Here is a 20770-nt window from a genome sequence, read left to right as displayed (position 1 = left end):
GACCTGGAAAAAATCTAAATACAGTATTAAAGTCCATATATTTGCAGCTACAGTGTATTTATAATGCTGGGGTTTGACAAGTATGTTCAGTAAATGAGTTAGTTAGCGACCTCCCTTTCCAGGTTTGCATAGATGTTTCCCGCCTCCTTGCTGACCTGGGAATCCAGGGTCACCTGGGAATCCAGGGTCACCTGGGCCATGTGCAGGTAAGAGCGGTTTAGGATCTCTGTGGGGGAGGAGGGGGAGGGAGGGGGGAGGCTGGGTGACCGGGCGGGGCAGGACCAGTGATACCTCCACTGATGGTCCTCTCCCCCCACCCCTGCCCTCACACACTCCACCCCTGCCCTCACACACCCCACCCCTGCCCTCACACACCCCACCCCATCAAACATGTACTCGTTGCCCGGGGAACCGTTGATGGCATCGACGGTATTCAGGATAACGTAGTCCAGACTGACCTGCTGGGTTATCCCCAGGGTCAGTTCTGTCTGCTCCCCGCCACTGGAGCCCCTCTCTGGGGGCAGGAGACTGGAGGACTCCCCTGGTGGCTTCACCTCTGGAGCTTCTCCCTCTGACAGGATCTCCACCACAGAAGCAGGAGTCTCATCAAAGAACTGTTTCACTTTGTGAGAAGGATCCTGGAAGGAGACGCACAAACACGCTTAAAACACAAACTAGACGGGATTCGACGTGTTCAACTGAACGTCGTTCTGGTGCTGAATGTTATAACGTTGGTGTGTGTCTGCACGCTGGCATATTCTGTTTACCCAAGTCTGTCGGTTGATCTCCGTTAGAAAGCCAAGCAGAACTTTGTCAAGGTCTGGAACTGGAGGCCACAGGTGCTCTTTGAGTTTACTGATGGAACAAGATGGTGACTCAGTCGATATCATCAATAGTTGAAAGGGGGCAACCAAAGAAACAATTGTTTACAAGGAAAACTCACCTGAGATACCGCGAGAGCAACACAAGGGAGAGGATGACCATAGCGAGAGAGATGCTCGGGAGAAGCAAAACCACTGGAAGAGATTGCTGAGTTAGCTTGTGTGTCAGTCGGTCTACCTTTTCCACTATACTTTCTACAAGCGCTATTTATATGTCACATTGGATAACAGTGTTTGCTGGAATAATAAAATGTAAAAAAACAAACAGATCCACTCTTCCGTACCGAGACGAGAATCCACGACCACGGAGAGACACTGAGACCAGTCGCTCCAGTATCCATCGTAGATGGAACCATTTGGCCTGGCTCTCACCTGGACGCGATACTGACAGCCTGTCAGGATGTCTAGACTGGTGCCGGTGTCAGAATCCAGTAGGGTGACCAGCTGGAAGCAAAAAAATATTTTAAAACGTTGAAAAAACCCCCACAAATAATAGAATATACAAATAATCTTAGGGAAGCAACGTCTTGAGAAATCCAATAGACAAGAACATAACATGGTATTGATGTATGAAGCCTTTTCTCTCTCCAAGACCACATCTTGTGGGGCTCCATCGTGCGCCTGCTGCTGTACCTTCCAGGAGTCCTCTCCTCTGGTTTGGTAGCGGACCTGGTACATCAGGTGAGCAGACAGGACCAGCTGAGGCGTGTCCCACCGGAGGTCCAGCTGGTCTCCCTCAGGCTCCCCCCTCACGTTCCCAGGAGGGGCTGTCTTCACTTCACACCACAAGGGGACGGGGGGTACAAGTTCAATGAAAGGTTAAAAAGATCTCTGTGTTTGTTAAATGGATCTTATTTAAACTGAGTGTAGCTCTCCTGCGTGGCACCAGAGCTGCTCACCGCTTTTGCTGACTGTGAAGCTCTCGGTGTAGAAGGTCCGCTCCAGAGGACCGGTGCCGGCGGCGAGTTTCACCAGGATGGCCGCCGACTCGTCGCCGTGGAAACGACAACAGGAAGTAGAGTTCTGCTCCCGAGGACACTCGCTCCAGTTGCCCCTGGAAACAGCACATCGTTCAGACCGAGGGCCAGTTGCCCCTGGAAACAGCACATCGTTCAGACCAAGGGCCAGTTGCCCCTGGAAACAGCACATCGTTCAGACCGAGGGCCAGTTTGTTCGCTCGGCAAAACCAGGACCTTTCAGGAACGCTGTCGTCTACCTGGTGAGCGTCTTGTGGAAGACTGTGTCCGTGGGAGCTCTGCTTGACCTGTCCTTCCACTGACAAGTGATATTTTGTAGATCAGAAGTGTGACAGAATAAAGAAATATCCTCTGAAAGACAGACAGAGGGGACTCCATCACTCTACTGAGGAAGGATACAAGACTGTACACACACACACACACACACACACAGACACACACAGACACACACACACAGACACACACACAAACACAGACACACAGACACACACACACAGACACACACACACACACACACAGACACACACACACAGACACACACACACACACAGACACACACACACACACACAGACACACACAGACACACACACAGACACACACACACACACACACACACACAGACACACACACACACAGACACACACACACAGACACACACACACAGACACACACACACACACACACACACACACAGACACACAGACACACACACACAGACACACACACACACACACACACAGACACACACACACACACACAGACACACACACACACACACACACACAGACACACACACACAGACACACACACACAGACACACAGACACACACACACAGACACACAGACACACACACACAGACACACACACACACACACACACACACACACAGACACACACACACAGACACACACACACACACACACACACACACAGACACACACACACACACACACAGACACACACACACACACCTGCTGTCTGGGGCACCATAGCAGACACAGCATCTGACCAGTGGCTCCAGTGACCAGTGAGGGTGTTGGTGTAGCTCTGGGTCCGGACCCTCACCTGGACCCAGACCACGCCCCCAGGGGGCAGGGAGGTCAGCCTGTACCGGCCGGAGGTCAGCCTGGATGTCCCTGGTTGCACCTGAGGAGATGGAACAACACACACGTTTAGGGGGTGTCTAGCAGAGCCAGGGCGGGGGCTACTGGAGGGAGGGGAACCCTCAGAGGACACACTAAGATGTGCAAACGGGCTCACGGTTAAACGAAAGACACGTTTCAGATTCCAAATGCTTTTGGTTTAAAATCGCTGGAAAAGATTTGTAAAGTTAAATGTTTCTTTCCCAGATTTTTTTTTTCTTTTATGAAACATTTCTTGAGATCAAAATGTCTTCTATTTTAGAATAGTTAACCTTTATTAATTCTTTTTTGCGTAATATTTGTGACATGTATGTTTTATATCAATGCGTTCCTCCTGCTGATGCTGTTCTGTACCTGCTCTGTCCTCTCAGTACCGCTTTGGGAGGAGACGCGGATCTCATGCTGCACTCTGTCTTTGGGTTGGAGCCAGTTCACCTGCAGCTGCCCTGCATAGCCAGTGTGCTGGAGGGAAACCTCCTCTGGGGGGTCCAGTAAAACTGAAGAGGAGGAGGAAGAGGAGGAGGAAGAGGAAGCCTTACTGATAAGCAATGCAGCACACACACACACACACAGAGACACACAGACACACAGAGACACACAGACACGTAAACACACTGGCCCCTCTCTTTACCCTGGTCTTCTATGTTGACGTTGCGCGTGTAGACCGTGGTGTTGGTGTGACGGTCCGTCACCTTGATGTGCGTATCGACAAAGAGGAAGACGTCCTCGGGAGGGAAGTCACAGATGTGGATGACTCTGCCTGTGTCTGTCTTCCTCACGGCAATCTCACACCTTTTCTCACCCCTGCACAGGCGAAACACCACATGTGCTGTGGGTGTAATTTGGAGTTTGAGTGTCCGTGCGTTTGGGTGTGCGTGTGTACTCCAAGTCTGGGTGTGTGAGTGTTTACATGTTGTATGTTTCTGTGTGCAGTTGTAAGCCAAAAGTCATGTGGTTCGTAGAAGTGAGATCGAGTTTCAGTCGAGGGGAAACTCGATCTTGTCTTCTACGAACCATATATTTTTTGTATATTTTTTGGGGGATATATTTTTGTCTCAATCTTTCAACCCCACCCTTAAGTTTCTTAGCCTGGTTTTCCATCGTTATTCTTCTCCCGGTGCTCCCGATGGCCAGTCCGGTACTGCGGGGCTGTGCCACGGTGGTGGATTTTTAAGTCATATCATTTAAAATGCTCGTGCTGTCAGGGGGTGCTGCAGCACCCTCAGCACCCCTAGTTCATGCTGTCAGGGGGTGCTGCAGCACCCTCAACACCCCTAGTTCATGCTGTCAGGGGGTGCTGCAGCACCCTCAGCACCCCTAGTTCAAGCTGTCAGGGGGTGCTGCAGCACCCTCAGCACCCCTAGTTCATGCTGTCAGGGGGTGCTGCAGCACCCTCAACACCCCTAGTTCCCGCTGCCATGCTCGTGATCGCTAGTGAACATATTATACTTGCTCTGCCAATCAGCTAGCTTTTGGTGCACGTAAAATGCCTTAAGCGAAGCGGTCGAAAGTGTGGCTGTATTTCACAGCCATGGATTCCGACATCGCAAAATGCAACAAATGTTTCAAAACGATTTCGAGCAAAGGGGGAAGCAAGTCGAATTTATAGAAAAATTTGGGAACACACGGAATACGTCATACTTCTTGAAGCATGGGGATGCACCGCGTTTAGGGTTTCCACCTTCAACACAGACAGGGGGGGGGGTTAAGATTGATACATGGACATAATAAAAGATATCTGCTATTGAAATCAATGTGAACAGATGCCCTCAGTTTCTCTCTATCACAACTGAAATGGTCATTTCGTCATTGCTGAATACACAGCTATGATCATGGGCGTCGCCGCAATGTAACTTGGGGGGATCACGTCCCCCCCACAATAAGTCGTTTGGATCCCCCCACTTTTGTGATTAAAATATTACTGCATGACTGGTCTACTAGTCCAACGATCTGTCCATTTCTTTACAATAAAATCCGTTCCACTTTATCATTAGGGAAAATACCCATAGCAATAGAATTCCACTCCACGTTTTGTAGACAAACGGCATCACGCACGCAGATTCAACTCCCATACTCGTTGATCGACGCATCGCGCTTGCAGCTAGCACTTCAGACAAGACTGTTCCACAAACGAGATGGACATAAGGTTTTTTTCGAGGAAGAGGAAAGTAAGTCAGAGTTGCCCAAGTTTTCCCTTCAGTGGCCAAAGCACCCTTATGAGACATTCTCTGACTATAATAGCATTAGTTATCGTAAAGTCACAAAGATCCTTCTGCAAACATTAGGTTAGGGTTAGGGTTAGGGCACGCTTTTTAGCTGCATCTAGCACTAGGCAATATCATACTTTATTTACCCATTACAAGTGGAACAGCATTTGTTGATTTCTTAATCTGGGTCTGAAATATGTTGGGCTATTGGCCGTGTTCAGACCTAGGCGTCTGTTTCAGGCAGAACGAGATGACAAGGATGTTTTTTCTAAGTAGCTACAAAATAAATTGCTGGTGTTTTTTTTAATTGCCATAACAACCGTGATCTAATCTGGAGTAAACCTTAGCTAACATGCTAGTTTTTCTAACGACTGGAAAAAAAGAAGAAAGAAAAAAACCTTATTTATTTCAGAATTGTCTTCCAAATTTAACAAAGTTGCTCAAGTTGTAATTTTGGCAATTCGTAGCATTTCATTACTACATGTTAGTCTGTAACACAAAGGCAAAACTGATTCAACCATTAAAACCATCCTCTGAAAGCCTATACTCTCAGGATGCATAATAAATTCGGTATTGGTAAATTGAGTATATGGCTGATTTTTTGGGCTGTGCCATTTAGGGAAACGGATTTAACCAACGAACCCATGTATTTTCTGAAAGTTTACATCCTAAGGATGTGATCTGTGGAAAAGACTTCAGATTTGAACACACATTTGACCATTTCTTAACTGTCCAGAGATGCACATTTTTTATGTAGCCTACATAATTATTAGGCTTCTAAACCTATACCAATTGTGAATTTGATATGCTGATAACATTATTTAAATCTCAGAAATCTTCATATGAACAATCTACATTAAGCTTATGTCAATTATCAATATGAAAGAATGCTCAATGCATCTCCATGTCTCCTGATATAGCCTAGGTGGTTGAGATTGAGAGTGAGTCAGAGGCAGGGGCAGCATGCAGGGGCAGTGGAGACAGCTCTGTTGCTGAGGTGAGTGCTGAAAGGTGACAGGTAGTTGAAGATGTCCCATTGCTTATTGGGAAGTTTAGTTTTCAAAATATTGTAATGTCCAGCCCCTCAGTATATGTATAAGAACTATAGTAGTAATAGTTGTGGTAAATGCACCAGAATGCGGGAAATCGCATCTGCATCTTCTACAAAATTCTGGGGGACGAACCCCCAGACCCCCCGTCAAAATGTGTCCCCCCCACTTTCAAAATGCTGCTGATGCCCACGGCTATGATAATAATAAACATAGGCCAACAAAGTTTGACAGTGAGACCAGAAAAAATAGGCTTTTGGAAGAACTTGTGAGATGTGAACCATATTTTCTTAACTTATTAAATTAAATTGAAGACAACTCTGAAAATACGGGACAAAACCAGTTCCGTATTGATTCAAAACGGGACGCGCTATTTCATTCACAACTATGGGACGATTCCGTATTTTAAGGGATGTGTGGCGACCCTAACCGTGTTCGATAGCTTGCGGACATCCCCAATTGTATATCTCTACACATGCTGTAGACGCACTGTCCATGTACATACACTGTACACATGAACATTTACGCATACAGAGACCTGAATCCAAATACATACTCAAAGTTTTCGTAGAAAAACTCATAGGACTTGCTGCTCGTGCTGCTTGTCTCCTCCCAGAAGCATGTGAAGTCAGTCTTGGTTCTGGTGAAACACTTTGGATTTTCATCGTCTTCCAAAAGCAACACATCTGTTGGGATGGGCAAGGATCACAGGTTCAATCCTCACCCTGGAGATATTGTGAAACAACCTCAACAACACGACGAAAGACAAATACTGGATACTCGACAGCGTCACCCAGTAGTTCTGAGAAGTTTCTAAGTAGTTCTGAGACTGTTTTACGCACACTGGAAATACCAAATTCACATCTGCAGACGTGGATGATGTTTGACCAGGTCTTTGCAGTAGACTTCCACACACGAGTCCAGATCCTTACCTTTCTCTGACAGTTGGTGTGCAGGTGTTCCTTGGCACCAAACCAACATGCAACACAGGAGAACCCAGGTCGGGAAGATCAGAGTCCTGGAGGTGAAACAAACAACCATGACTGACGTGTGGTAGCTGATGTAACATGGGCCAGGTGTAGACACCGAGGAGGTTTGGTCAGGTCAACGTGAGTGTGAGTGTGTGTGAGTGTGTGTGAGTGTGTGTGAGTGTGTGTGAGTGTGTGAGCCAGTGAGGCTGGGATGTAGGTGGGTGTGTGTGAGCAGGGGGTTAGGGGGTGATGGGCGGGGACTGCCCCTATCTGATAGGCTTGGAGGCACAGGATGTGTGTGAGTGTGGATTGAGGCAGGCACTGAGAGAGGGGGGAGGGTGCCGGGGGGGGGGGGGGGCAGAGAGGGGGGGTGGGGGGCTGAGAGGGGGGTGGGGGGCTTAAAGGGGGGGCATCATTACTGATGCACAAGATTAACTTAAACACCCACCCAGTGGACCCAGGCTTCAAGTTACAAAGATAGTAATGACAAACAATCCTAAAATACATTAATAACAAAATTGAAAAGTTGTTGAAGAGTACATGCATGCACGATATGTAGGCTGCATGCGTGTGTGTGTGCGTGCGTGAGTGTGGTGGAGGTGTGGGACTACAGTCAGGAAGCTAGTGTCAGCCCAGTGAGCCTGCGGCTCCTTGTCAAGAGGAAACTGTGTGACAGATCAACGCTGTGCAGCAGGGGGGCCAGGGGTCCTCTGAACCTCGGGCCTGTGGAAGCCAGGGCTGCGGTTACTCCCTGTCACCCCAACATGTTGACTCTCAGGCAGCCTGATATGGCCACGCCGCTTCCCCCTTTACAATTAACCCTAGCAACCCCCCACCAGAACTGCATATGTCATCACCTTTGTCAGTTTTGCTTTTCTCTTAAAAACATTACAAGATGTGGTTCACGTGCTTCATAGTGATGAGTCCAGTCACCACAGAAAGATTTATTTAAGAAACATACCAATAAAACGTACATTGAACACCATTCTGAGTTAAAGGTAGCATATGTTACAAATGCAGGAAAATAAGTATAAGGAGTGAAATATGATGTGAGTTAAAGTCTAACTGGTATAGATACAGTCCATTATATACAAGAACATTCTCAGGACGACAGCAAAGGATATACTTTGTATTTAGGAAAGCACGTCCCCCGTATTGCTGGATCAAGTGCTACATGTCTCTCTGTCTTCAACCTGTCTCTCTTCAAACTGCGTGTCCGTTTCCTCGACAGAGTCCTCTCCGGGTGAGAGTTCAGAGCCCACAGGTCGTAGGTCATAGCGTGCGTCCTGCAGACCCTGTGGTGTAGTCACAGGTCCTCCCAGTACCACTCCACATCCTGGAGAGTTCGGTGTTGGTCTGGGACCTGTGTTGTTCCAGGAGACCCCCCCTCCCCATCCCCCCCAGCGTTCTGCCACGGTCCTCCCTCTACAGCCACGAGGCCTCGGTGGAGTGCCTGTTTGCCCGGTAGGCCCGAGGACCAGCAGGGGGCCGGCAGTATCGCGGTGCCCCACCTCGGGGCCTCTCCCGTGGGCTCCGTGTCCTGCCAGGCTCTGGGGGGGATGGTAGTCAGGCCTCCTCGGCCGTGGCGTCTATTCCAGCGTAGGTGAAGTTCTCGAACAGGGCCATGTTTACGTACGCCTGGAAGGAGGATGTTTCACAGTCAGCCACAGAAGTAAACACAAGCCATGGCTGAAGGCGGACAATTTCAGGACTTTTTTTTCCTTTCAGCTGATTAAGAAAGCAGAGAGGGAGGGAGGGAGGGAGGGAGGGAGGGAGGGAGGGAGGGAGGGAGGGAGGGAGGGAGGGAGGGAGGGAGGGAGGGAGGGAGGGAGGGAGAGAGGGAGGGAGAGAGGGAGGGAGAGAGGGAGAAGAGAAGGAGGGAGGGAGGGAGGGAGGGAGGGAGATGGTTCTAGCTGCAGGGGGGAGTTTTGAGGTGGCTCCTTACCTTCCTGGCCTCCTGCATCCTGTTGAGCTGAACTGAGATCTGGGAGAAGGGAGGTCTCTCGTAGGGACGGTCTCTCCAGCACTGTCTCATCATCTCATACCTGTTCATGTTCAGGTACGTGTTGGTACAACACAGAAAAGACATTATATTTAAAAAAAACTAAACAAGTAAAGTAGAGTGGTAAGGTGGCTAACTGCATCATCTGATTATTTGACAGTCATTCATTACAATCTTATTTTTGTGTGAGCACTGTGTGAGGTGTAAGTGTGAGCACTTACACCTCATCGTCACAGTTTCTGGGCTGTTCCATCCTGTAGCCCTGAGGAAGCTTCTCATACAGCTCTGCACAGGTCATCCCACAGTAAGGAGTCCCACCTGGGGGGGGGGAGGGAGGGGGGGAGGGAGGGAGGGAGGGAGGGAGGGGAGGAGGGAGGGAGGGAGAGGGGGAGGGAGGGAGGGAGGGAGAGGGGGAGGGAGGGAGGGAGGGAGGGTGGGTGGGAGGGAGGGGGGGAGGGAGGGAGAGGGGGAGGGAGACATATAGGGAGAGAGAAAATGTATGTTTAAATGGGCCGAAAGGTTGGAGGTGTCGGCGTCTGTCATCATCCTGGACATCGTTGCACTGTAGCATTCTTTAAATGTGTTGAACCTTCATGTAATCTACAGTCCTAATTTTTTTTGTTGTGCTAACCTCTTTTCCCCTCCCTCTGCCCAAAGTGTTGAGCTGGAGACTGAAACTGAGATCCTGTGGTTGTGAGACCCACAAACACTCTGTGATCTGTGTTTACTCAGAAGTTTGTAATAGATGCCTGTTTTCATCACGTGAGCAAGAGCTATGAGAAATTCTCACCATTCCACTCAAACATGAACTTAAACTTACCTAAACTCACAATCTCCCACAGAAGAACGCCAAAAGACCAGCTGAAACAGAAAAGGTGTAGAGGTGAACACAGGACGGAACAGGAAGATAAGAAAGGAGAAAGACAAGACTTTGAATATGAAACAACATCCAACATGAGACGACCCACACATCTCTTTTACTCCATCTATTGGTACTGACGGCTCAGTGAACAGCTAGAGAGTTTAGTGTCAGCTTACTTCCACCAAGCTCAACTGTTTAATAACACAAGTTATGCTCACTTAAGTGAGGAAAACTGTTGAGAGATTCAGATAGAAGCTCCAGTCCCTTTCTGTCGTAAACAAGTGTTTAACGGTTTGACGCTAAAACCTCGATTATCTTTAGACTGGCACATGCACAAACATGGCAGATACACACACACACACACACTCACACACACACAGACACACACACACACACACACTCACACACACACACAGACACACACACACACACTGTGGTGTACCCCATGGAATGTACAACGTTTCTTTTCTCGAACCAGACCAACTTCCTTCTATTGCCCTTCAAGTCCTTCAAGATGTTCTATGATGTGTATAAATAGGTTCCATCTGACAGCTGGACTGGTTGTGTTTCCGCCAGTTACTTATCAGTTCCTCTGCACTTATGTACCAGTTGTCATTCCACGGGATCATTTTGTCATTTCGTTGCAGACACCGCGAACCATGTGGTCAAACTTCGACTGGGAGCAGTGCAAGGCGTTACTGAGCGTGGCGTTGAGCGTGATGACTGTTTGGGGAGGACCGTTCAGACGGACAGACTCACACGTCACTCTTGGTGGTGTACACGCTGTAGTTTAACGACTCGATGGCCATCCATCGCACCGGTAACCGTCCCTGTGGGCCAGCGGGGAGAATGTCGAGTCACTGTTTTGCTCGAGAGTCAGAACAAGCCTCTTTTGGGAGCTGGAAGCACATGAGTGCCCCCTGCAGGCTGTGAAACACAGTGCCCGAGGAGGAGGGGGATGTGGACTCACCATGGTCTTCTTTACGTAGACCTCTTCCCCTCGGGACAGCCCGAAGTCGGCTATCTTGGCCACCAGGTTGTCTCCTACCAGAACATTCCGAGCCGCCAGATCTCTGTGGATGAACTGAGAAAAGAAGAAGGGAAAAGGGTTAGGGTTAGTTTAGGGTTAGGTACGGTTAGGGTTAGTTTAGGGTTAGGTACGGTTAGGGTGAGTTTAGGGTTAGGTACAGTTAGGGTTAGTTTAGGGTTAGGGTTAGTTGACTCCCGCAAACTTTTGCAGCGGAATTAAAGTTCACCTGCTTGTCGCTAAGGTAGTGCATGCCCGTCGCCACGTCGACAGCGAACTGCAGCAGCTGCTGCGAGGTGAGGGTGGAGGCGGTTCCGTGCTCCTTGGCGAAGGCAGGGTCGGTCTCCAGGACACGACTCTTCCTCAGGAAATCTAACAGGTTGCCGTAGGGAGCATACTCTATAGCTATGTACAGGTACCCTGCACCCGAGGGAAGGAAGGAGGGAGGGAGGGAGACGGAGAATGAGCACGAGAGAGAGTGGAAGGAGACAGAATTAGAGAATCAGAGGATACTAAAGTAAGGATGACACTAGGGAAATGTAGGGACGTCTTTGACATCCTGATAAACATTGTAGGTTTAATTATAAGATTAAGAAATCTCTAATCATGAGAGAAATCGGTATGTCAGACCATCTTGAAGACAAGGCATGTAAAAAACATGATGAATTACAGACTTTGAATTCCCTCAACACACTTTTTACTGTAAATAAAATCTCGCTGCTCCTAATATTATCAACCTAAGATCTAAGAACATAAAACCAGCGATTCGATTATTTGAACGAAATCGACGGATGTGGCTCGGAAATGAGATTTTCATGCTTGGAATGCCGTCCATCTGATTGTAATCCAGATTGAGACATGCAGCAGTTTGCTTATGTGGCGTAGAGTCAAGTCAAACAAACACGACCAAGCAAATGCTTCCAGCAGGCAAAGGATGTTTGACTTGGAGGATATGTTGCCCAGGTGCAGATGAGAAGGGCCTCACGGGTCTGAAAAAAACTGTTCTGCACGTTTTTTTAACTACTTCGTATCGTATGCGCACACATTCTGTGGCATTAGCAAACATCCAAAATAAATATTGAAAGCCTGATACCTTGTCAAGTCAATCTTCTTGGCAATTGCTGAATATAGAGTCTAAAACGTTTAGGACGGCATTGATTACAGCGCGTTGGCATTTCTCTCTGAAACCAGATTTAAGGTTTAACTTATCTTATTGCTCCACTCAAAGTCAAAATTATTTTTTAAAAGTAAAAAAATAAAAATAAAGAATAGCTTGTCGCTGCCTTTAGTGTCCAGAAGGGGGCACACTCACCTCTGTTTTCACAGGCTCCTATGAGGTTGATGATGTTGGGGTGCTGGCCAAGCTTGCACAGCACCTCCAGCTCTCCTGCAAAGTCTCTGTGGTCGTTTTCCGAGGCAAACTCTACGCAGAAAAGCACACACAATGAAGTTAGGAACTGGGAAAGATACAGCGTGTGTTGGCTGGACTGTTTGGACTTCAGTGTCATTGTGTGTGTGTGTGTGCTGATTACCCTTCAGCATCTTGATAGCAGCACTCATCTTAGTGCCGTCCTTCTTGATCATGGCCTTGATGACCTGTCCGAAGTTTCCCTCCCCGATCACGTCCTCAAACTTGATGTCTTCCCACTCCAGGATGGGGTAAGTGAGGGGGTCCGGGGTGGGCTTGGGCCTCCGAGTCAGGGTCAGGGTCCCGGAGTTGAACTGCAGGATGGTCTCCTCTCCCTGGGAAACAATCGAGTGGTGGACGGTACAGGACGGAACGCGATGTGAACAAACAAAATAGTTGTGGTGAAGAGGTTTCCTGTTTGATCGTAGCTCTCCACGTAATCTTACGGCAGAAAGGCAAGGTATGTGTGTGTGAGTATGGGTGTGTGTGAGTATGGTGTGTGTGTTTGCCCCTCACCGATCCAGACTGGTACGTGAAGGTACGCCGGCGGTTGAGCAGGCTCTTGCGGATGCAGAAGAGCGCCAGCAGAGCCAGCAGGATGGTCACGCACGTCACCGTCACCGAGCCCACCACCGCCACCAGGAGCTGGTAACCCTCCTTCCCCGCCCTGACCCCCACCTCCTGCGTCGTGGGGGTAAAGCTCTGGGGCGCTGGAGGGTGGGGGAGGGGGAGACAAAGGTTGGTGGGGGAGGAGAGGAGATGGGAGGGGAGAGAGAGGAAGAGAGAGAGACAGAGGGGAGGTGGTAGGAGAGGAGAGATACATAGAAAAGAGACTTTAAGAAGAAAGTACTGATATTAGACTTAATACAGTTTGACATTTACATTTGAAGATGATTCTGAGGATCTAACCATCAACACGGTCAGAAGCAGGAGCCTCTCAGTTTGAAATATCTTCCACAAACACAACCACCACAACAGCCTATCGCCCCTCCCTCACCGTCACCCTGGGTCCTGGCCTGGACAAACTTGCTCCACTCCCCTGGTACTTTAGAGAAGGCCCGCACTCTGAACTGGTACAGCGTGCTGCCGTTCAGCGCCATCACGTCCTTGGAGGTTTTGTTGCCGTCGTCCGTGTCGACCCAGGGATGAGGGCTGCCCTGCCCAACAGGCTGGTACTCAATGATGTACTTGACGATGCCCCCGTTGGGGTCCTCCGGGGGGCGCCACCTCACCTGCACGGCCGACACGGACAGGGGCAGGGCCTGGACGTTGAGAGGGGAGGAGGGCCCTGGGGAACGGGACATCGAAGCGGGTTTAGACCAGAATAGACCAGCGTTAGCGTAGACGCTAAACGAAGATGCTAAGCGACTACGGTCAATACCAGACTCAGACCAGAAACAGACTTTCTGGGCAGGATTGGGGGGGGGGGGTCACACTCATCACCCCTGCCTGTTCTGACCAATGAGAGGAGCTCTAGTTACCCTGGCTGTTGATGTGGAAGTGGTAGGGCTTAGAGGCCGGACCCTGGCTGCCACAGTTGAGCAGGCTGACTTGGACCATGTAGTTGCGGTTGTACTCCAGGTTGTGGAACTTGGTGGAGAGCACATTGAGGAGTGTGATCACCTCTCTCAGCTTGTCCCGCGGGGGGGAGGGACCAAACAGCTGCACTAAAAAGCCGCTGGCCGAGCCGGCATCGCCGGTGTTGCCGGGCAACAGCCAGCGCACGGTGGCATTGCGGCCTTCCAGCGAGCTGAAGTCAATCTCCGGTCGGACCGTGGGCTCTACGGCGACACAGAACACTCAGTCAGAGAAGCAGCAGGGGCTGTTCTAGGAAGGGGGCCCAGGGGAGGCCAGTGTGCCCCTGTGACAACAAGCTTGGACCCCCTCGTGGCCCCCCCTAAATGTAGAGTGTGAATAATCATAAACTTTTGTCTTTTGCCTATTCATGCCTGCAGTGCAGTGAGGAAAACTGTATGAAAACAACAATTTGCCATCCTACACTGAACACTGAAGGAACTACTGTCTACCCAGTGGGAGAGGGACTGTGGATGAGTCAGCGTGTCGTTAAGGACACACACGACGAGATCCACCTCGCTCCTCCACCTCGCTCCTCCACCTCGCTCCTCCACCTCGCTCCTCCACCTCGCTCCTCCACCTCGCTCCCCACAGCCGCTAGCACACCCGCTACACCCCTCTACACCACCTCACTGACGGGGTGAATGAAAACACCTGCAGGCAACTCTCAGACAACGACCCCCCCCCTCTGCTCTGTGGGAAGCTCAAATGGACAGGTGTGTCCCCCCCTGCCCCCCTCCCTGCTCGCTGTGTGTCGCCTACCTGGACACTCCGTCTCCATGAAGGCCTCTGGGCCCGGGGGCCCCTCCCCCCCCTCGCCTGGCCGGCTGAGCTGCACGCGCACCTGGTACCTGGTGGACGGCTTCAGGTTCATCAGAGTGATGGGCTCCGAGCTGTACACTGGGGGAAAGAAGTTTCAAGGATTTCTTTGGTCAAACAAAGATTTTTTGTTTTTTGTTTTGAGATAATATTTTCTAATAATATTTTACGAAAATATTATATACGCCCAAATAACTGCACGTAAGCCCACCTTACCCCCTGCAGGAGACAAACTCTGCCTCCTCCAGCCGGCTCACCTATGATGGAGGACCAGGAGACCCCGTTGTCCATGGGCTTGTAGAGGAGCTTGGTGGAGATGATGGGTCCATCTCCCCTGAAGGACTCCACAGGCCTCACCACCAGCTGTTTACTCCTCTTCTCCAGGAGCCTGGGGGCCGTGGTGGGGATGGGGGGTTCTGGGAAGGGGGGGGGGGAGAGGGAACAGAAAGGGAGGGAGAGACAGGGAGAAGAGAGTGAGAGAGAGAGAGAGAGAGAGAGAGAGAGAGAGAGAGAGAGAGAGAGAGAGAGAGGAAAGGGAGAGGGAGAAGAGAGTGAGACCCAAAAGAGGAGACAATCCAACCCAAAAAACATCCAGGTGATGTAGTCAACCCCGGGGCAGCTCTCTGTCCTGCTCACCTTTGACGGTGAGGTTGAACTTGCGAGAGTCCTGCCCCCCGTTAGTAGAGACCCGACACTCCCACAAGCCCCCGTGCTCCGCATTCAGCTGGGAGATCTCAAACTGAGCCGTGCTCTTGTTGGAGTCCATGGTGGTGCGAGAGGCCTGGGGGGACAGGAGATGACACACTGCTCAGTGACCAGCCCACAACACTTTCTCTGGTAACTACATTTAAAGCAGACCCCAAGCCCTCCAGCCCCCACAGCCCCAAGCCCTCCAGCCCCCACAGCCCCCCAACCTCCAGCCCCCACAGCCCCCAGCCCTCCAGCCCCCACAGCCCCCCGGTCCTCCAGCCCCCACAGCCCCCCGACCTCCAGCCCCCACAGCCCCAAGCCCTCCAGCCCCACAGCCCCCCGGTCCTCCAGCCCCCACAGCCCCCCGACCTCCAGCCCCCACAGCCCCCCGACCTCCAGCCCCCACAGCCCCCCAAGCCCTCCAGCCCCCACAGCCCCCCAACCTCCAGCCCCCACAGCCCCCCAACCTCCAGCCCCCACAGCCCCCAGCCCTCCAGCCCCCACAGCCCCCCGACCTCCAGCCCCCACAGCCCCCCCAGTCCTCCAGCCCCCCGACCTCCATCCCTCCAGGACCCCAGACCTCCAGGCCCTACCTTGAGCACGGTGCTGTCCAGCTTGCGTAGCTCAATGCTGGTGTGGCTGGGCAGAGGGTTGCCCGTGGCGGAGCACTGGATTTTGGGGCTGGAGAGCAGGTTCCACTCCAGACTACTGGTCATGTCCAGGATCTGGGGAGCGCGGTCTGGGAGGATCAACGAGATGAGAGACGGTGGTGAGAGAGAAAGAGGGGGAAGCGATGATGATGATGACGAGGACGATGATGATAAATGAGATGTGATGGACACCGGCCAAACCCTCTGACTTTGCTCACCTGACTTCTCGCAGTGCTTCCCTCTCCAGCCTGTAGGACACAGGCACCCGCTGAAGCGGTTACAAACGCCCCCGTTCCTGCACTGGCAGCTCAGCTTGCAGTCAGGTCCGTACATGTCCTTCATGCAGGCTGGAGGAAGGAGACACACAGAGACACACAGAGACACACAGAGACACAGAGACACACAGAGACACACAGAGAGACACAGAGACACACAGAGACACACAGAGACACACAGAGACACACAGAGAGACACAGAGACACACAGAGACACACAGAGACACACAGAGAGACACAGAGAGACACAGAGACACACAGAGACACACAGAGACACACAGAGAGACACAGAGACACACAGAGACACACAGAGACACACAGAGAGAGACAGAGACACACAGAGAGACACAGAGACACAGAGAGACACAGAGAGACAGAGACACACAGAGACACAGAGAGAGACACAGAGACACACAGAGACACAGAGACACAGAGACACACAGAGACACACAGAGAGACACAGAGACACACAGAGACACACAGAGACACACAGAGACACACAGAGACACACAGAGAGACACAGAGACACACAGAGACACACAGAGAGACACAGAGACACACAGAGACACACAGAGACACACAGAGACACACAGAGAGACACAGAGACACACAGAGAGACACAGAGACACACAGAGACACACAGAGACACACAGAGACACACAGAGACACACAGAGAGACACAGAGAGACACAGAGAGACACAGAGACACACAGAGACACCTGTCAGCTCAGAGCTCTGTGTTCAGCCCACCAGGTCTGGTGATGTTGAAAATACCCCGACCGACACGGCCCAAGCCACCACATGGACTGACTGGTGTCCTGGATGTGTGGAGCTGCACTCACGTCTGCTGCAGCGGTTGCCCGACCAGCCGCTGGCGCAGGTGCAGCCGTAAGGGTCTGGCAGGCAGAAGCGGAGGCCTTTACAGCTCTGCTCTGACCTGCAGGACTCCTGGCAGTTGTGACCAAACATGCCCTCTCTGCAGGCTGGAACACAACGACACACAGAGCAGGGCAGTCCATGTTGAACTACGTCATATGAAAATCAACTATAAAAGACTAACTATACCTAACAGCTATACATAACAGAAACATAACATATATATGTTGTTATTTTATATATATCCAATGTTATCATGCACATACATACTAAACAATGTGCATTGCAGTTTTAAATGTATAAATATATTAACTATATGCATATATTATAAATGTATCTCTTTCTCCATCATACACATAGTATACACACACACACACAGGGTACACGTACACACACACACACACACACACACACAGGGTACACATACACACACACACGTACCTGTCTCACAGCGTGTCCCCATGAAGCCAGGGGGACAGAGACAGTCCCCGTCCCCATCGTGACACACCCCTCCGTTCAGGCACTCAGCACAGTCCTTGTCACAGTACATGCCCCACTTCTGACTGGGGCAGTCTGGGACACCACAGGGGGACAGAACCCAGACCTTACATCACACTGTAGTAATGTGTGTGTGTGTGTGTGTGTGTGTGTATGAGTGACGTAGGACCATGTCCTCTGTCATACCTCGGACAATTAGCCGCATCCAGGCGCCCTGAATTGGACTGCCGCCTACGTAGCTGGCACTGTAGATGCCCGCGTTGGAGGAACCGACGTTCTGCAGCGTCAGCGTTGCCGTGTTGTTTGTCACTTCGTTAGAGTGGATCATGTAGTAGTAGTTCCCTGCAAAACAGAAAACGTGATCGTTTTGTCTGTAGTTGAAAATAAAGTGGGCTATTTGTAAAAAATAAATCAAAAAAAGAAACGAGCAAAAAACGTTATTGTCTTAGATCCTCCCAGAACACTGGGTTCCACAGGGAAGCGTTAATCCTCAAAGTCAAAGCCCAATCACTGTTTTAAACGAATCAGTGACCAGACGCTCTCTCTCTAACCCGTCTCTCCATTGTCTGTTTCTCCACTCTTCTCTCAGGAAAGAGGCCAATTAGGCCCTTGGTTGGCCAGCTCGCGGACTCACCGTTGTGTTTCCACGTCACATCTCTCCTCTGGGAGCCCACCACGTGCATGTCCAGATGGACCGTGTCTCCTCTGTTCGCCGTCACTGTGATATGGGTCGGAACGAAAAGCCCTGAAAGAGAAACGCTGTACATTGTAGCTATAGCCCCTACCGCGACAGTATATGAAGAAAAAACCCGCTTTGTAATCTAGGATGAAAAGTAACGTTACATTTCGGAAGGTTCATAACACGAAGGTGAGGCTTGCAAGTTCAGAGAGTTGTGTGTTTGTCTACCTTGGTAGTTGTTAATGAGCGTGATTTTATCGATCGGAGTGGCGTCCAACGACGAGGCTTCACAATAGAAGATGCCGATGTAGTCCAACCCTTCAAAGCCCTCGGCCTCCACCCGTGTTGGCACCGGTTTCTTGGTCTTGAAATTGGGCTTTGAAGGGAGGATGAAAATTCGGTAGTCTTTGGTGATGTCCAGATTGAGGTCTGCCGCGTTCCTCTCTCCAGTGACGCAGGACAGGGAGAAGAGCGAGCTGGACACCTCCATGTTGGAGATCATGGCCATCTCTGTCACTGCACCTGCAGGGAGAGGCAGCGTTGTGTCATTCACTTACAAAACCCAAACGAAGTTAATAACAAGTTTGGGGAATTTAACGACGCTCAGGTCCACTCCCAATCGTTATTCTTCGTTATCCATCAGAAAATATAAGTAAGATTGAAGCAAATCCTACCTAAACAAATAATGACAAATTCCACGCATGGGCATTCCTAAACGACAGATTTAAATAAAACATGCAATAAAGACTAGAATTGGCGTCGTGACTATTCCAAACCCTTTACGGTGGCACAGAAGTGTTGATATATGAGTCCTACATTCCTCTTCCCTGGCATGTGGGCCACACGGCAGAAGAACAATCACAGGAAACGAGGATGAGCGACTGCTCTCTCCGGGGGACGAGGCAGACCACTGTGAAATCTTATGCCAGTTGCGCGTATAAGTGTGTTCATGTAAATTGTATATTTAGCTAAATACTTATTTAACACCATCTGGGTAGAGGTGCTACGCTTTCAGCAGTTGTCAATGTTTGTAGAACAATGGATTGTTTGCTAAATTTGTTGTTTGGTTATTCATGAAAATGTTTTTTATTTATGATTTTTTTACTTTGAAATAACTTTTCCCGTCTGTCACTTTAGGGTTGTGAACTACCTCCTACTTACCTGACAAGCGAAGGAGGCACAGAAAATTGAGGACGGCGATCATAACAATTTCTTCCATAGCAACAATCCGGAAAAATAGATCAGTAGTAGATCCTTCAGTTAAAACGGAAGGTGTCTACATTCCGAAGACTGGTTGTCAGTGCCAAACAGCGTGCGCTTTTACGCGTATCCATAAATCCGAAATCACAGTTATTTCCTCTTAAAGTAAATCCGTTTGGCGATGTGTATATATTCCTGTGAGGTTGTGATATCGTGTGACATTCATATAGCCAAGTCTGACTGTTCAGTTCGTTGTACACTCGGGTTACTCTTTGGCTCTGGGTGGGATAGGAAGGAAGAACGTCACGAGGGGAAAAAGCTTGCTTGGCGCGCCAAAGGACTCCGTTCTGATTCCAGAGCTATAAGACGCCGTTTGGTAGGCCCATCTACCTATTAAAGTCAACTTCTGCCAAATGTTTTTTTTCTTTCCGAACGGTCCTTCCAAATCGGGAGCTGTGACGAATATTATCAAAATTATTTTCAGTGTGCTTAGACGTCAGCAACATTTGAATCCACCAGTTACACAAGATGTTGTGAAAGTATGCATGTGCTTGAATAAACCCAGACCTTCTTTCATCTGACTTCAAGTTTCCAACTGAATATGCATGTTCTTCTGTATATTTTTCATAAACACGTTTCTAGCTGGAAATGCATTTCTATCAAACGCGTGCCGATGTTACTCAGCGGCGGAGAAAACCCTAACCGCACCAACAACAACCTTCTTCTGACCCAATAACAACAGCTGGGACGGGCTCTGGCCAAGCTGGACAGCTTTGTACTTTAACTTCAATGCAACGCTTTTGGTCTCTGCAATCTTACGCTCAAGTAGACTTCTGCAGAACATCTAGGGTGATGACCACCCCGTTTGTTGTGTCTTCTCAATCACTTTTACTCTGATCTGATGGAAAACGTCCAGCTTTTCACTTTCCGCAACTCATTTCGGTCCAGTGCAAGGCCCCGTTTTCTCATTTCTGCTGGCC

General features: G+C 50.0%; 2 protein-coding genes across 5 annotated transcripts; both read right to left on the bottom strand.

Annotated features, from left to right (window-relative positions):
- Positions 1-98: 98 nt before the first annotated feature.
- On the bottom strand, positions 99-7388 carry mpl (MPL proto-oncogene, thrombopoietin receptor). Its single transcript, XM_084692323.1, has 13 exons — positions 7191-7388; positions 6815-6944; positions 4452-4454; positions 3634-3806; positions 3357-3499; positions 2832-3006; positions 2098-2209; positions 1781-1935; positions 1515-1657; positions 1166-1325; positions 944-1016; positions 768-855; positions 99-638 (listed from the first exon to the last, which is right to left on the bottom strand). Exons 1-13 carry the CDS (start codon positions 7297-7299, stop codon positions 99-101), a joined length of 2004 nt encoding a protein of 667 aa, XP_084548449.1. The 5' UTR covers positions 7300-7388.
- Positions 7389-8158: 770 nt separating this feature from the next.
- On the bottom strand, positions 8159-20065 carry tie1 (tyrosine kinase with immunoglobulin-like and EGF-like domains 1). Of its 4 annotated transcripts, none has more exons than XM_084692970.1 (23): positions 19752-20047; positions 18819-19112; positions 18546-18656; positions 18098-18253; positions 17855-17986; positions 17380-17520; positions 16481-16609; positions 16206-16351; positions 15559-15703; positions 15180-15338; positions 14866-15003; positions 14010-14309; positions 13526-13816; positions 13045-13238; positions 12653-12863; positions 12433-12543; positions 11350-11540; positions 11064-11177; positions 10853-10923; positions 10052-10092; positions 9453-9549; positions 9175-9274; positions 8159-8867 (listed from the first exon to the last, which is right to left on the bottom strand). In XM_084692970.1, the coding sequence occupies exons 1-23, from the start codon at positions 19807-19809 to the stop codon at positions 8796-8798; spliced, it is 3402 nt and encodes a 1133-aa protein (XP_084549096.1). In that variant the 5' UTR covers positions 19810-20047; the 3' UTR covers positions 8159-8795. The 4 variants fall into 4 exon arrangements, 3 of the variants coding, with proteins under 3 accessions (XP_084549096.1, XP_084549097.1, XP_084549098.1); XM_084692971.1 differs by lacking the exon at positions 19752-20047 and adding an exon at positions 19367-19716; XM_084692972.1 differs by lacking the exon at positions 14010-14309 and having other exon boundaries at positions 19752-20046.
- Positions 20066-20770: the final 705 nt, after the last annotated feature.

The sequence above is a fragment of the Hypomesus nipponensis genome, chromosome 26, assembly GCF_054491055.1.
Source record: "Hypomesus nipponensis isolate SF chromosome 26, ASM5449105v1, whole genome shotgun sequence".
Taxonomy (NCBI): Eukaryota; Metazoa; Chordata; class Actinopteri; order Osmeriformes; family Osmeridae; genus Hypomesus; species Hypomesus nipponensis.
The sequence above is the reverse complement of the archived record's forward strand: the minus strand, read 5'-3'. Positions and strand labels throughout refer to the sequence as shown.

Excerpts from the sequence above, each read along its gene's own strand:
- tie1 (XM_084692970.1), bottom strand. The coding sequence starts at position 19,809 with ATGGAAGAAATTGTTATGATCGCCGTCCTCAATTTTCTGTGCCTCCTT. Across the intron at positions 14,310-14,865 it reads CATGGAGACGGAGTGTCCAG|AGCCCACGGTCCGACCGGAG; the intron begins GTAGGCGACACA and ends GTGTCGCCGTAG. Across the intron at positions 9,275-9,452 it reads AGAAACTGTGACGATGAGGT|GTATGAGATGATGAGACAGT; the intron begins GTAAGTGCTCAC and ends GAACATGAACAG.
- mpl (XM_084692323.1), bottom strand. The coding sequence starts at position 7,299 with ATGGTTGTTTGTTTCACCTCCAGGACTCTGATCTTCCCGACCTGGGTT. Across the intron at positions 3,007-3,356 it reads GTACTGAGAGGACAGAGCAG|GTGCAACCAGGGACATCCAG; the intron begins GTACAGAACAGC and ends CCATCTCCTCAG. Across the intron at positions 1,017-1,165 it reads GGTCGTGGATTCTCGTCTCG|TGGTTTTGCTTCTCCCGAGC; the intron begins GTACGGAAGAGT and ends AATCTCTTCCAG.